Below are 13,579 nucleotides of genomic sequence, written 5' to 3'. Positions count from 1 at the left end.
AATCAAGATTAACCAAACATTAGTTTCACACTATTTTTATTTTATTTATTTTTTATTATTTCCTTCTATTTTTTCTCTCTAATTTTTCCCTTATAATTTTCTTTAAACTTTTCCGAACTAAATATGGCATAAATGATTTTTCATATATATATATATAAAACCCTTTTTAAGTTAAAAAGTATAAATCCCTATTAGGAGTGTTTGGTAAAATTTAATAGTTATTACTTAATAATTTAAGTTCTCTTAAAAAAGTTAACTTGAAATTTATTATTTAATTATTAAGATTATTCAGTAAAATTAACTTAAAATTTATTTTAAATTATTAAATTAATATTTTTATTCTCTTTAATTAATGCTTATTATTAAGCATTTTAATTAATATTTATTTTATAAAAAAATAAGTTATAAATGTGGACTTATTAAATATATTCTCATTAGATGAGTAAATTAAAAAAAAATAGAATTAAGAATAAATTAACTATTTTAACTTAATATTTAAAGTTATTTTAAATTTAAATTATGATATTAAATTATTTTATTAAGTATATTTAATTTATTCAATAACTTAAATTAAGTTATTAATTCGTTAAATTGATTTAACAACGCGCATTGAAATGGACTTCTATTATCGTTAAACTAATTCATTCGTGAATTTTTTATTTTTATAAAAAAAGAACACAAAACAAAAGAGTAATTATTATTTTTGACTCATATATCAACTAATCGGGCTTTATGGGTCAATGCCCTGGCCCAATTAGGATCCAAGCACCCATCAAAATCAAGGGCTCTTTAGTAATTTCAAGGCTTAAATCTCAGGCTCCCAGCAAGAATCTAGGGCTTAGGTCCGGCTTTATCTCTACCAATCAGCCAGCCAAACATTTAAAGAAAAAAAGACCAATTATAAAATTGTAGCCGTTAGCGCCTGCCTCTTTCAAATTCAAAAACACTTCTCGTTAATACTTAATATCTCTCCTTCACAATTACAGGCCCAATTTCCAGTCCCGGAACTCAGTAACACCTATTTTCCAACAGAAAATATGCCAACGGCTCGATTTCCTGTCGCCGGAACTCAGAAGCTCCGGACAAAGATAGGCAGGAAACCGCTCCGACCCAGGAATATTTCTGCGGATCTGGACTCGGTTCAGATTAAGGCGAAGCCAGAATGGATAGACATCTCGCGGGTGGCGGATTCGAACAAGGAGAATCATCCGGTGTATGCGACTCCGGTGAAGATGGAATCTTTCGATGCGTCGCTTGCGGAGGAGCTGAGCGCAGTGCGGAAAAGGCGAGAGCGATTGAAAATAGAGGGAGATAAGGTGGAGAAGATGCTGAGAGAGAGGGATCTAGTGATGGGAATGTGGATGAAGGAGGTGAAACAGAGAGGAGAAGAGCAGAAGAAGCTTGAGATGGAGGTCGATCGGTTGTACAGATTGAAGGAACTCAGATCAGCCGTGGTAAGGCTAATAATAATAATAATAATAATAATAAATTCGCGTCTTTACTTTAATCACAAATTTCTCTCAAGAATTAATCATTTTTGTGTTGATCAATGCTGTGTTCAGAGAATATCTCCGATTCGACCGCTGAGAGAGAGGGAAAGAGAGAAGAAGATCGACGCAGCGCAATCGCAGGCAAGTCCCTTCCGGCGTCGATCTGTATTGTTTCTAAAACCATCTACGGACGAAAGCACATCGCCAAGTCCGAGTCAGAGTCTGAGTTTGGGTTTGGATAGATCAAAAAGCACATGGCCGAGTCCAAGTCCGAGTTCGGGTTTGGATAGATCACAAAGCACATTACCGAGTCCGAGTCCGAGTCCGAGTCCAAGCTTGAGTTTGGATAGTTCAGAAATTGGTAAAGAGAAATGAGCTTAGGAGTTGGATAATTATCATCTCTCTCTTTTTTTTTCCCCTTTTTTATTCCACAGATGTATTAAGATAATACCTCATTATTTGCTGTTAGAATTTGAAAATTGAAAATGTCGAGCGCCGGTTGTTGAAGTCTTTCATTTCTGTCTCCAGTCAAAAGTCTCTTTTGGAAGGAGGAAAAAAATGTACGGAGCCATCATGGCCGTTTTTGGATGATGATTGAGTTTATTACGGCTTTATGCATCGGCGTGCGTACACTGACTTCATTCAAACGAGGGAAAGCCTGTTCGAAGTTTGATATGAGATGAATATTAATAAATTGTTTAAGGGTATTTTTGCATACACTTCATGTTTACAAAATAGGAACCTATTTCTTTTAAATTTGGGTTTTTAATGACGTTTTTTTATCAAATAACCCTAAAGGATATTCGAATATGATTATGACTTGAGGTATCATATCTTGCATGATTAATGTAAAGGACATAAAATGTATGAGAAAAAAAATAACCTTTATTGGCAAACATTTGAATAATATTTACAAGTAAAAATCCTCCTTGATAGCAACCTAGAAACCGCTCTATGAATTCTTTTTACCAAATCACTAATAGTGCGTTTGAATTCTGAACGTGTTTATAATCTTTTTAATATTTGAAATTTTTTATTTTTCAAGTATTAAAAAGGCTATAAACATTTCTCAGAATCATTACCAAAGACACTCTAAATCATGGTTAACACACTTGTGCTCACATTCAAGAATATTAATGAACTAACTGTACAAAAATGCATAAGATAACTTATTTTAGAGGAGTTGAAGTATTTCCCATTAATTTTCCTACTTATTATTTATTTTCTTAGTCCAAGGCTACTCACTTCCAAGAAAGATGCATTATATATACTCTTCTCATGGATGTTTGTGAAGAGTTTGATAATTTTAGCAATGGAAGGTTTTAGTTTTAAAAATTTATATAAGAATGTGTTGTGAATTATATATATATATATATATATATATAAAATTGAATGATAAAATTAAAGAAAATAAATAATACTTCCTAAATTAAAAGTTAATATTTGATTACTTTTAATTTATAAAAATATTGATCGAAATGAGTTTTTATCTTTATAAACTTTATTTTATAGACCTCCTTCCTTATTTCAATTTTTTTATCCTGTCATTTATGTTCTACCATTTTTTTGTCTTATTATTTTATTTTTCTTAATATGCCCTCTTTAAGTTAAGCTGGAGCCATTTTTCTTCAAATTTAAATTCATGCCTACATATGAAAGGTGGAGCCACTTTTCTTCAAATTGAAATTCTTGCCTTCTCAACCATTTTGACTGACTATGTTGTTTTTAATGTTTTCTCTCATCTTTTGTTAGTAATGAGTGATTAATTTGCTAACATGAAAAGTTTGATCATTTGGTAATGGATGCGTTAAGTTTTATTAATTCTTTTAAAAAATTTATACAAGAATATGTTGTGAATTATAAAAAGAAAAGATTAATAAATATCCTAAAATTAAGAAAAATAAATATCATTACCCAAATTACAAAAATAAGATATTATTAATATTTAATTACTCTTGACTTATGAAAATATCGAAAATATCAACGGGAGTGGATTCTTATCATTATACACTTAATTTTGTACATGTTATGTGCATTTCCTTTATTATTTTCATTATGTGTCCTATTTTATTCTTTCCCCTAATAATATCCTATGCTCTTGATTTATGGAAATATTGATTGGAGTAGATTCTCACCATTTTGCACTTAAATATATGCATCTCCTTTATTATTTCCATTTTTGTATCTTATCATGTTCTGCTATTTTGTGTCATATTTGTTGGGAACTCTAGATTACTCCATTCCTTAACCTCGAATCATGTAGGGTGCATGCATCTATCACTAGTGCTCTCTAGTGATAATGCAATAGAAAAACCTAGTGTCAAAAACCAATATGATTAAATTTAGAGAATATTGAAAAGTATACTTGCAATTTGGATATTTCTAGATTAATTCCAATCTAATGAAGTTCTCATAAATGTTGTAGAGCTCGTCTAGCTAGTGTTCTTTTAGTTAATCTTTACTCACACAACTCTAGGCATGAGGAAAGTGTGGACTTTTTTCGTCTTCTTTGAGGGAGGCTAGGGTTTCTCTCTAGTGGCTCTCCGAAAGATAGAGTGACAAAAAACCTTAAAGTTTTAACCCTTAAAGGGGGTATTTATACGCTTCCTTGTGGACTTAAGTGACTTGAACCCAAGTTGGGTTTGTATCACCTAATATAATCCACTTGGGTTTTAATTAATTAATTAGCTTATTATTTTTTAATTAATTAATTTGTCAAAGTCAATTCATAAAATCTAGTACAACCCTTACGATTTTTACCAAAATGTCTTTATGCACACTTATGAACTAGATTCTCAAATGTCTCAAATAAAATGTGCTTCCATAAACTAAGAGTTCCAGTAAGGACCATTGAAATCCATAGGAAAATATTGGTTTTCTCATAATTCAATTCTAAAATTGATTCAACACTACCAAAGACAATCAAATGCACTCTAGTATCTTATGAAATTATAATAAGTTGAAACTTGGGTCTATGACCTATCATTCACTATATGTAGACCTCCCATGAATTGATGTTTGTAACCTAAGAAGATAGTCATATCACAAAATTACTTATCCAATCATTGAGTTACAAATCCTTCAATTATGTAATCAATTGACATACTCTAACTCATAAGAGCATATGTCAAATTTCCATTAAAGGAAATGTTATGACTAGTGTATTCTTGATCATATGTCATTTGGATCACTTAAAATAATACATTGTCTCAATCCCATGAGATATCATGATACTTCTATTAAAAATATTTGTTATCATTAACCTTTATCAATAGTGACCTAATTCGTAGAGACATATGGCCACATTAGGGTCTCACTCATAGGTTAAAACATCTTGTTGATTTTAGCACATGCTCAATATCCCCTTAATGTTGAAAGTTTATGCAACATAGTAACTTGACTGAGAAAATAAAGGTTAATCTTAAATGAGAAAAACACCAAAGAGGGGGGTGAATTCGGTTTTTCAAAAAAAATTTCAACACAACAAATTCAAGTATAATAGAAACAAATATAAAGAGATAGAGTTAGAGAAATTAAACTCAGATTTTATAATGGTTCAACACTTCCTTGCCTACGTCTACTCTCCTCAAGCTCCTAATCGAGTGATAGTTCTACTAACTTGAAGCTTCAACCAAGCTTCTAATCTCCTTTACACTTGGATTCTGACTCCAATGAACTCTTACACAATCTCTTTAAGATTCAACTCACTTGAAGACTTTAACACTCAATTTTACAAGAATGAATCCTTCAACCTAGCTCAATGATAGCTCAAATACAAATCAAAGTTAGGATGAAACACAAAGGTGAATTAAAGGATATGCAAGTGAAGATTTAATGCACCAAGAAAGAAATAAGAGTTTTTAAGGCAAGAACAAGTAGGTAAACAAATAAATGTAAGTGTTCTCTATGTCATAAATGAAGTGGAGCTCTCAATTTATAGGTTTTTAACCTTGGGAGCCAAGAAAAACAAAAAGCAGCCTCAACCGGTCGAGTTGGAGGTCGACCGGTTCACTAGCCATTAGAGCATTAAATGCTTTGGCAGGTTATCGTTGCTTCAATTGGACCTTGACCGAAGGTCGACCGGGAAGGATGATACCTCGACAGGGAAGGGAAGACTATTGGATGAGAGAAAGTGTTTTTAGCACTCCTCGACTGGACCTCGATTGGGCAAGGGTAACCGGTCGATCGGTACCTTGGTCGGTTGAGCCGATTGGCCTAGTGTCTCGATCGGTTCAACTTTTTAGCCTCGAAAATCTATATTTTTTTTGTTTTTTTTTCTTTTCTAACACTTATGCAAGGTCTTTAGGTAAATTAATATGCCAATTTTGAAACGTTTTGCCTAAGATACATTTGATAAAACTCGGATTTTAATGAAATTGTAACTTTAAAGAATAAACCGAGTTTTCCAAAGATGCATGAAATGATATGTAAAACCTAAATGCACCTATGCATTCATTTTACATTTGTTTCCTATGATTAAAGGTCCTCAAAATGTCTTGATCTTGTATCCATTAGGTCCTTTGATGAATTTCCAAATTAATACCTGAGATTCTTTACAATTCAAACCAATTAGTAACTTAACCATGGTTTGTTATCATCAAAACTCGATTAGGAGAACCCTTGGGCTAACATTGATGAATCATGACAATCGATAGTCTTATGTCTTGATTCATTATACGTCTTGTCCAATATGTAACTATAAACTAGTGCACTCACCATGAGAAATCTATCTTGATGGTCAAGATAAGTTATCCCTCTAATTAGAAGGTAGTGTGTTATAGTTTTTACTGAATTGCTTAAATCCATGAACTAATTGTTAACAACTTATCATCTTATAAAGAACCATAACTTGTATTATCTGTGTAACTCCTAACACACACAAGTCATATACGATGCAAGTGATATGACCATGTTTGCTCAAATAACCAATTAATGTATAAGGGATAATAAAAGAAAACCAAGAAACATAAATACTTAAAATTGTTAATGCATCTAAAATTGTTACATCATGTCATGTTTTTCATGCCTCTAGCTCAAAACTATTTTATTCTTTCCTTTAATAGTTTGCATATCCACATATTGGAGTTGTAAATCTATACTTCCGGTAAATGTATAAGGTCCTCTTAAGAAGCAATTGATATACAAATTTCGTTTATCAAATCACTAAAAATATGGTTACTATACTTATACACATATCCAAGAATAAGAGTGTGGATTTTGAACAACTACTCCTTTTACCAAACCACTAAAAATATAGTTAACATATTTGTACATAAGAATACAAACATGGATTTTACACAATCGTACAAGATAGTTACACTAACTATACAAGGGTCAAATCTAATTCTATCTTGATACGTTCCTTAAAAAATCTGATTCAGGCAAATTCTTTCCCCAACTATATTTGCTAGGTGAATCTCAATGTACATAATCCCATAGCCTTTCCTTCCGCAGTAGTGGACCTTATATGGGAGAATACATTTTTGTGGTACATCATATGCTTCCCCCTCCTTGGGGAATAAATAAATTCACCCCTTGACAGTGATATATGTTGTATATGTAAATCCTAGGTGTGAAAATATGAAGAATTCATCCATTAACATTAAAAGAAAAGGTATAAAAAAGAAAAGAATAGGCTTAGGCTAGGCGTAAATCGATATGCTGAAATAAGAAATAAATAAGAGTCAATGAGAAATGAGATAGAAATAATGAATCGTAAATAGAGTTCAGGTTCGAATTCCATAAAGAATATGGATGGGATTGTCTATAATGATAGACAAATGAAAGACTTTCATAATCTTATTCATCATTTTGAAAACGGCTTGGTTGAACTTAAAAATTAGCTCATTGAATAAGTAAACAATTGAATTGGATTCGGTTGGATGGTACCAACGAAATCGAGTGCTAACTCCCATTTCTTATTGAATTAACCGATCAACTTTCTATCGAACTTTTGGATTCGATAATTTTCGCAAAAAATTTCGTTTAATTTGACTTTATTATTATTATTATGAGAATAAATCCTACTACTTCTGGTCCTGGGGTTTCCACGCTTGAAAAAAAAAACCTGGGGCGTATCGCTCAAATCATTGGTCCGGTCCTGGATGTAGCTTTTCCCCCGGGCAAGATGCCTAATATTTACAATGCGCTGGTAGTTAAGGGTCGAGATACTGTCGGTCAACAAATTAATGTGACTTGTGAGGTACAGCAATTATTAGGAAATAATCGAGTTAGAGCTGTGGCTATGAGTGCTACAGATGGTCTAACGAGAGGAATGGAAGTGATTGACACGGGAGCTCCTCTAAGTGTTCCAGTCGGTGGAGCGACTCTCGGACGAATTTTCAACGTGCTTGGAGAGCCTGTTGATAATTTAGGTCCTGTAGATACTCGCACAACATCTCCTATTCATAGATCTGCGCCCGCCTTTATACAGTTAGATACAAAATTATCCATTTTTGAAACAGGAATTAAAGTAGTGGATCTTTTAGCATGTCTCTCACTTGCTTGACCTTGAGAATGTATTACTTATATGGTACTTTTGTATGACACTTTCACCAATCGTGTAAGGAGTGTACAAATGTACTACAATTTATTTATTTAAAGTGATTTATAAATAAGAAAAAAAAGGGAAAAGTTATATTCATTAGTTATAAAAGTTTTCTTGACTTATTTTTTCCAAAATTTGTTAAAAAAAAAACAATCTATTTTTGAAACAAATTCTAGAAATATTATGAATCAAAATTCTATTGAACTTATTTTCAAAATTAGAAAACTATTTTTTCCTTTAAAAAATGGTTAGTAGACCATAAGATTCCAATCTAAGTTAGCATTGCCAAAGAAGCTATTATAGTTCAAACTTAGACTGAAGTTTAAGTTCAAACTTCGATGGGAGTGACTTGGATTTCAAACTTACTTTCACCCACTCGAAGTCATCACGAAGACCAACAAAAAAAAATTGTACAAAGATTGTAATTCAAGAAAAAATTTATGTTCTGCCCAGTGAAAATGTATTGCTTTGGGTTTTTTTTAAGCCACTCAAAGAAGAGATAATTGAATTTTTTCCAACTTGACTATGAGTATTGTGATAGAGTTTGTTATTTGTGTGACACTCCGTTGTTTGATAAGAGGGAGGATTATCAAAGAAGTATGTTTGATCCAAGGATCAACTCATATAAGTAGGGTTCCCTTCACCCATTAATCATCCATGTATTGTTATATACTCCATTTAGCATTTTTGTGAGACAATCATCCATCCATCATTCTTTAGTATCATTGTTGGTGCTTGAACTTGTGGGGATGGGGCGATCCACCAACAATCCAACTAGGTTAACAGGTGACTAAGACACTACCTTCAGGGAACCCTCAACTACACCCATTGGACGACCAAGTTACGACCGAATTAAATGAAGTGGGACAAAAAAAGGATTGACCTTGAGCTAAAGACGTGGTAGGAAGGAAGGGAGCTGCAGGTTGAAGGGAGTTGAGGTGTGTAGGAACTGACCTCCCTCACTCTAAGAGCTAAGTCTTGCTCATTTAGTGTTTATTTACCATGTGCGATTGGCCCATGAGATGGTCAAATCTCTCCTCAAGAAGAGGTAAGCAACAATTGATATGTGGGGTGTCGTGTCGAGTTTGCCGTTGATCGATCATGTATGTACTAAACAAAACAGATTACCGTGTGAATGTCTAGTGTTGACAGGACACATCCCTCAAATAAGAGTCATAAGTGTGGGTGGTGCCCTGGTAAAGTGAATGGGCTCAGGCCCCTGTGACACCTACATGACGGATGTTGTTGGGCAAGAGTTTATGAGGAGGATCGAGTGCGTCAAGTAGTGGACCTTCTTTTGGTGTGCAGAGTATAGTTGGGGGGCTGATAACTCCTTAGTAAGTCAGATTGGTCCAGTTGGGGTATACAACCTAAGGGTTCTTGGGGCGTGCATTCGCCCACTCAAGGCTTGGCCTAAAAAAATCCAACGGATGTTATCGAGGTCTCTTCCACGCACTAGGCAACCAACTCTTGGACCAATTCACCCTAACTTCCAGTTACATTTCATATAAAAATTATTATTATTTTCAAATTTTAAAAATAAAAAAGAAACATAATGATTCAAAATAATACCGAATCCCCACCTACGCAAGCAAATTGGTGATAAAACTCCAATTTTCAAAATAACACTTTCTCTTGATAAGCACATCTATTTCATATATATATTTCTTACCAAATAATTAAAACAAGATTTAGATAATATTAACTTTATTACCTAACCACATACTTAAAATGATTTCAAGGGGTGGGATAACACCCAAAACCAAGGTTACAAACATGTTAGAAGGGTCACATTGAATCCTACACTAGAATAAAGTTTCAAATCCAATAACCCTATTTCATTTTCAAATCCAAGTTTCAAAGGAACCCAGAATGCAAATTCGAAAAGCCCCATCCTAAACAGAATGAACAACATATATAGACAGCAGAAAAATAGTGTAGAATAACATATTTGCCACAACTAACTTGAATATGCAAACATTTAAAACAATAAACCAACAATAACAGCAACATGATGAATTTTGGACCAACTTTGAGTTCATAATCATAACTTCAACTTGAAATCAGAGAAAGGCTTCACTCCTAATTTAAAGACATCTACCAAGTAGAAAACAGATTTAATGGATTCCACATGGAACAAGTTTGGCATCGCTTGTACAAGCTGACACAAGATTAAAAATGTGTTGATTCAATGAAAATCAATCTAAATTTGTTAGGACTAGGCATAGATTCTATATCTAAACCCCCTCATCACATGCCTGATTATCCATTTAACAAATTATCCTACAAAAACATAAATATGCACCTGAAGGACCACTGTCTTCGGAAGATATCAAAGACCACAGGCACCAATGATGAATGATTATAAAGAGGGATGGAGCTTCACAGCTGATCAGTTATCCAGCATAAATGGCAACCTCACTAACAGAACTTCCAATGGTTGTTGCAGTTTACACATGTTACAAAGGTTGTCATTGGTTCATCTGCACTCCGCGTCTGCAGTTGATAATAAGTGGTCTTGCGCTGACCACAGCGACCACACTTGAACTGATCAGTTGTGGCCTTTGGTGGGCCACCACGCTCACAATCAAATAAAGCTTTCTCTTTGATTTGGCTATTTTCACGTTGCCTCTGATTACTGGCCATTTCTTCTGGGCTCATATTGATAAGCCTGTCTGGCTTCACCTCTCCGAGAAGAACTTTTCTCCTTAAATCTGGGTTGTTTGGATCCTTGATGTTGAACATTATGGATCTGTACTTAAACTTCTGGGTCCCATTGGATCGACCCATCTTCTCAAACATTACAGATTCTACTGAGACAGCAACTCGAATTGGATCACATGCATTTACCTCATCCTTTATGTCCTCATCAGCCTCGCTAGCAACTTTGGACAGAGCTTCTGCAAGAAGCTCCCGAACTTTGTCACGCAAGGCATCATTGCATTTGATCATTGCAGTGAGCTTAGGAGGACCATTAGATGCTTGTGGTGGTTTCTTCACACTGGAAGATTGTTTCCTTTCATCCACATTTTCAACCCTTTTCTCAACCTTGATAGTTTCTGTCCTAGAAACACTACCAGGCTTTGTTGAACTGCCTCTATCAAATTTCTCAATCTTGACAGTTTCAGCCTTTGAAACCTTCTCAACCTTTACCCCTCCTGCCTTATGAGCCATCTCAACTTTGACTGTCTCTGTCTTTGAAACCTCGGCCTTTGCTGAACCGTTATTATCAAGGCCACCATTTTTCTTATTTCTTGTTTCATCAATGACTACCTTTTTCCACATCTCAAGCAAGTCAGAAGCCAGACTCTGGATCTTCCCCTTAGGGTGTTTTGTGAGATGTCGAAGCCGTTTCCCTACCTGAAATTTATTTTTTAATAAAAATGAAAAAGTCAGGGCAACAAATGCGAAAAAGGTTAATATAGAGATTAAGATAGAACAATTTATTTTTTATGAAAAAATAGTTCACCAAGTTCATTAGTATGGGCATTTCCGATATTCTGGCCATATAATTGAAACTTCAAAATAACCCAACAATAATAACAATAAGCAAAAGTAGTGGGGTGCATGTAAAAGTAAGTTCAATAATTGTAAATTTCATAAATATAGGATCATTAAAGCTAATGTTACATGTGCTCGACAATAGGAAAAGAGAAGACAATTCAAGAAGCTCCTCCAGTGTTCATTGTCATCATTTTGATTACATGTGCCAAAAAAAACCTTAAAAAAAGCGTGCTTAATTGTCAAGGATGATGACAAGAACACAAAACAAGCTAATTGGAATTGGATAAAAATTAGTCACAACTTACAAGTATCTTGATCTTAATTCTTGAGAGAGAAACTAGTTACATACCAACATCTGGTTTCTTTAATTAATACAACCACACTAGAAGCCTGCTAAGAGGGTTTCTACATGCCAAGAGCAGCAACTATTAACAAGAAAGCAATGCTAGCAGCATCCTGGTCACATTCCTATGCAGTACAGACACTTACTCTGAATTCCCAAATTGGATTCTATACACTACCTCCTAACTAAAGAATATTCCCAACACTTGAAATTAAAAAAAGAAAAAGTACAGGTGCAGGGGCCACACCACTGACTACAAGCATAAATTGTTAGAAAATGGTTTCTGTTAGCAACAATTTCTCTGGTTTCCTTTTCTAACACATTTAGAGGCATAAAATATAATCGTGTACGAAATCTAGAACACTCGGGTAATGTGCCAGCTGGAAGAAGAACTTTGGAGCGAAAATTATTCCTCCTTGGTGGATTCATCCCACAGGTGTAAATACATGGAATCAGATGATGGCATCTGGTTTTTGGCTTTCTTTTCCGAATTTTCTCATGCCCTAATTTCATGGCAGGAGAGGTCAAAATTTCTCCACAATTTTTTTTTTTCCCTAGCCAATAACAAAAGCGAAAAGAAAAGCATCCTCTGAACCTTTAACTTTACCAGTTCACCCAACAAAATCAGTTTCTTTTGTCTCACCTCCAAGCACCACTTTTTCCAAACAACCAAACACACCCAATATCCCTTTCTTTCAACAAAATCAATCTCTTCTCAACATTAAAAATAAAAATCAACATTAACATATATCAAAACCAGTCATAATAGAATATTCTCACATTAACAATCAAATCAAATTCCAAAACAAACATTCATCAGAATCGCAATTCCCAACCACACCTGCGTCGATGCAAGAGCCTCATACGTCACCGGAAAACTCTTCAGCTGCTTCAACGCATCCACGCACCGGCCCACCTCCGGTCCATTCGACGAAACTCCGTCGGTGGCGGCAGCATCCGCCGCTTTCTTCGCCGATTCGAACAATTCCACCAACTCTCTCTCCATCGATCTGATCCGAGAAAAAAGACGAATTATATGGATGAAACCTCGGGCGATCCGACAAATTCAAGTAATTTATTGGAGAACTTCGTGTGGATCTACGGCAGAGAGCTGAATCATCGTGATATGAGACCGGAGTTTGATATTTTGCCTCCAGGTAGTACAGAAACTGTGTTTTTCACCCCTGTTTTGTAGACCTACTAATCGTTTGTGAAAGGGGACAAAGATTTTGCGGTAGGGTACGGATCCGACGGTTGTCTTTGTGCTGAGAGCCTGAATCAGAAATGGGCCTTATGGGCTTAAATTGTACTGTTGCTGATTATAATATGGGCTTGGACTTGAGCCCAGTGTTTCTCCATTGAGTTTATGGTATATTTGCACGGGTTTGGGCCAGGATCTGACCCATCTTTTTCCTTTGACGCTGTGCGAAATTCAACTCGAAATAATTGGAATAAGCCATTATCCCTGTGCCTCTGTGCCACTCCCATGTTTAGTTGAATAAGCAAATACGGTCCATGGGACCATTACTTATCTTATCCGTTAAATAAATATAAGATATGATTAATAATGAGATATATTATTTATTTATTTATTTATTATTTATATCCTGGATGGGTTAATCTCAAATATATATAAAATAAAATTTTCATATATATTAATTTTCAAGTTAAGATGTACGATATATCAATTTTTTT

The 13,579-nt window shown here is 34.4% G+C and overlaps 2 protein-coding genes across 3 annotated transcripts; one reads left to right on the top strand and one right to left on the bottom strand.

Annotated features, from left to right (window-relative positions):
* Positions 1-922: 922 nt before the first annotated feature.
* On the top strand, positions 923-2,133 carry LOC117920893 (high mobility group B protein 13). Of its 2 annotated transcripts, XM_034838582.1 has the most exons (3): positions 923-1,454; positions 1,563-1,748; positions 1,797-2,133. In XM_034838582.1, the coding sequence occupies exons 1-3, from the start codon at positions 1,038-1,040 to the stop codon at positions 1,863-1,865; spliced, it is 672 nt and encodes a 223-aa protein (XP_034694473.1). In that variant the 5' UTR covers positions 923-1,037; the 3' UTR covers positions 1,866-2,133. The 2 variants fall into 2 exon arrangements, with proteins under 2 accessions (XP_034694473.1, XP_034694472.1); XM_034838581.1 differs by having other exon boundaries at positions 1,563-2,133.
* A 7,869-nt stretch (positions 2,134-10,002) lies between these two features.
* On the bottom strand, positions 10,003-13,102 carry LOC117920934 (transcription elongation factor TFIIS). Its single transcript, XM_034838638.1, has 2 exons — positions 12,726-13,102; positions 10,003-11,397 (listed from the first exon to the last, which is right to left on the bottom strand). Exons 1-2 carry the CDS (start codon positions 12,888-12,890, stop codon positions 10,459-10,461), a joined length of 1,104 nt encoding a protein of 367 aa, XP_034694529.1. The 5' UTR covers positions 12,891-13,102; the 3' UTR covers positions 10,003-10,458.
* Positions 13,103-13,579: the final 477 nt, after the last annotated feature.

This window comes from Vitis riparia, chromosome 8 (assembly GCF_004353265.1).
Source record: "Vitis riparia cultivar Riparia Gloire de Montpellier isolate 1030 chromosome 8, EGFV_Vit.rip_1.0, whole genome shotgun sequence".
Classification (NCBI taxonomy): Eukaryota; Viridiplantae; Streptophyta; class Magnoliopsida; order Vitales; family Vitaceae; genus Vitis; species Vitis riparia.
This window is presented reverse-complemented; position numbering and strand designations above follow the sequence as displayed.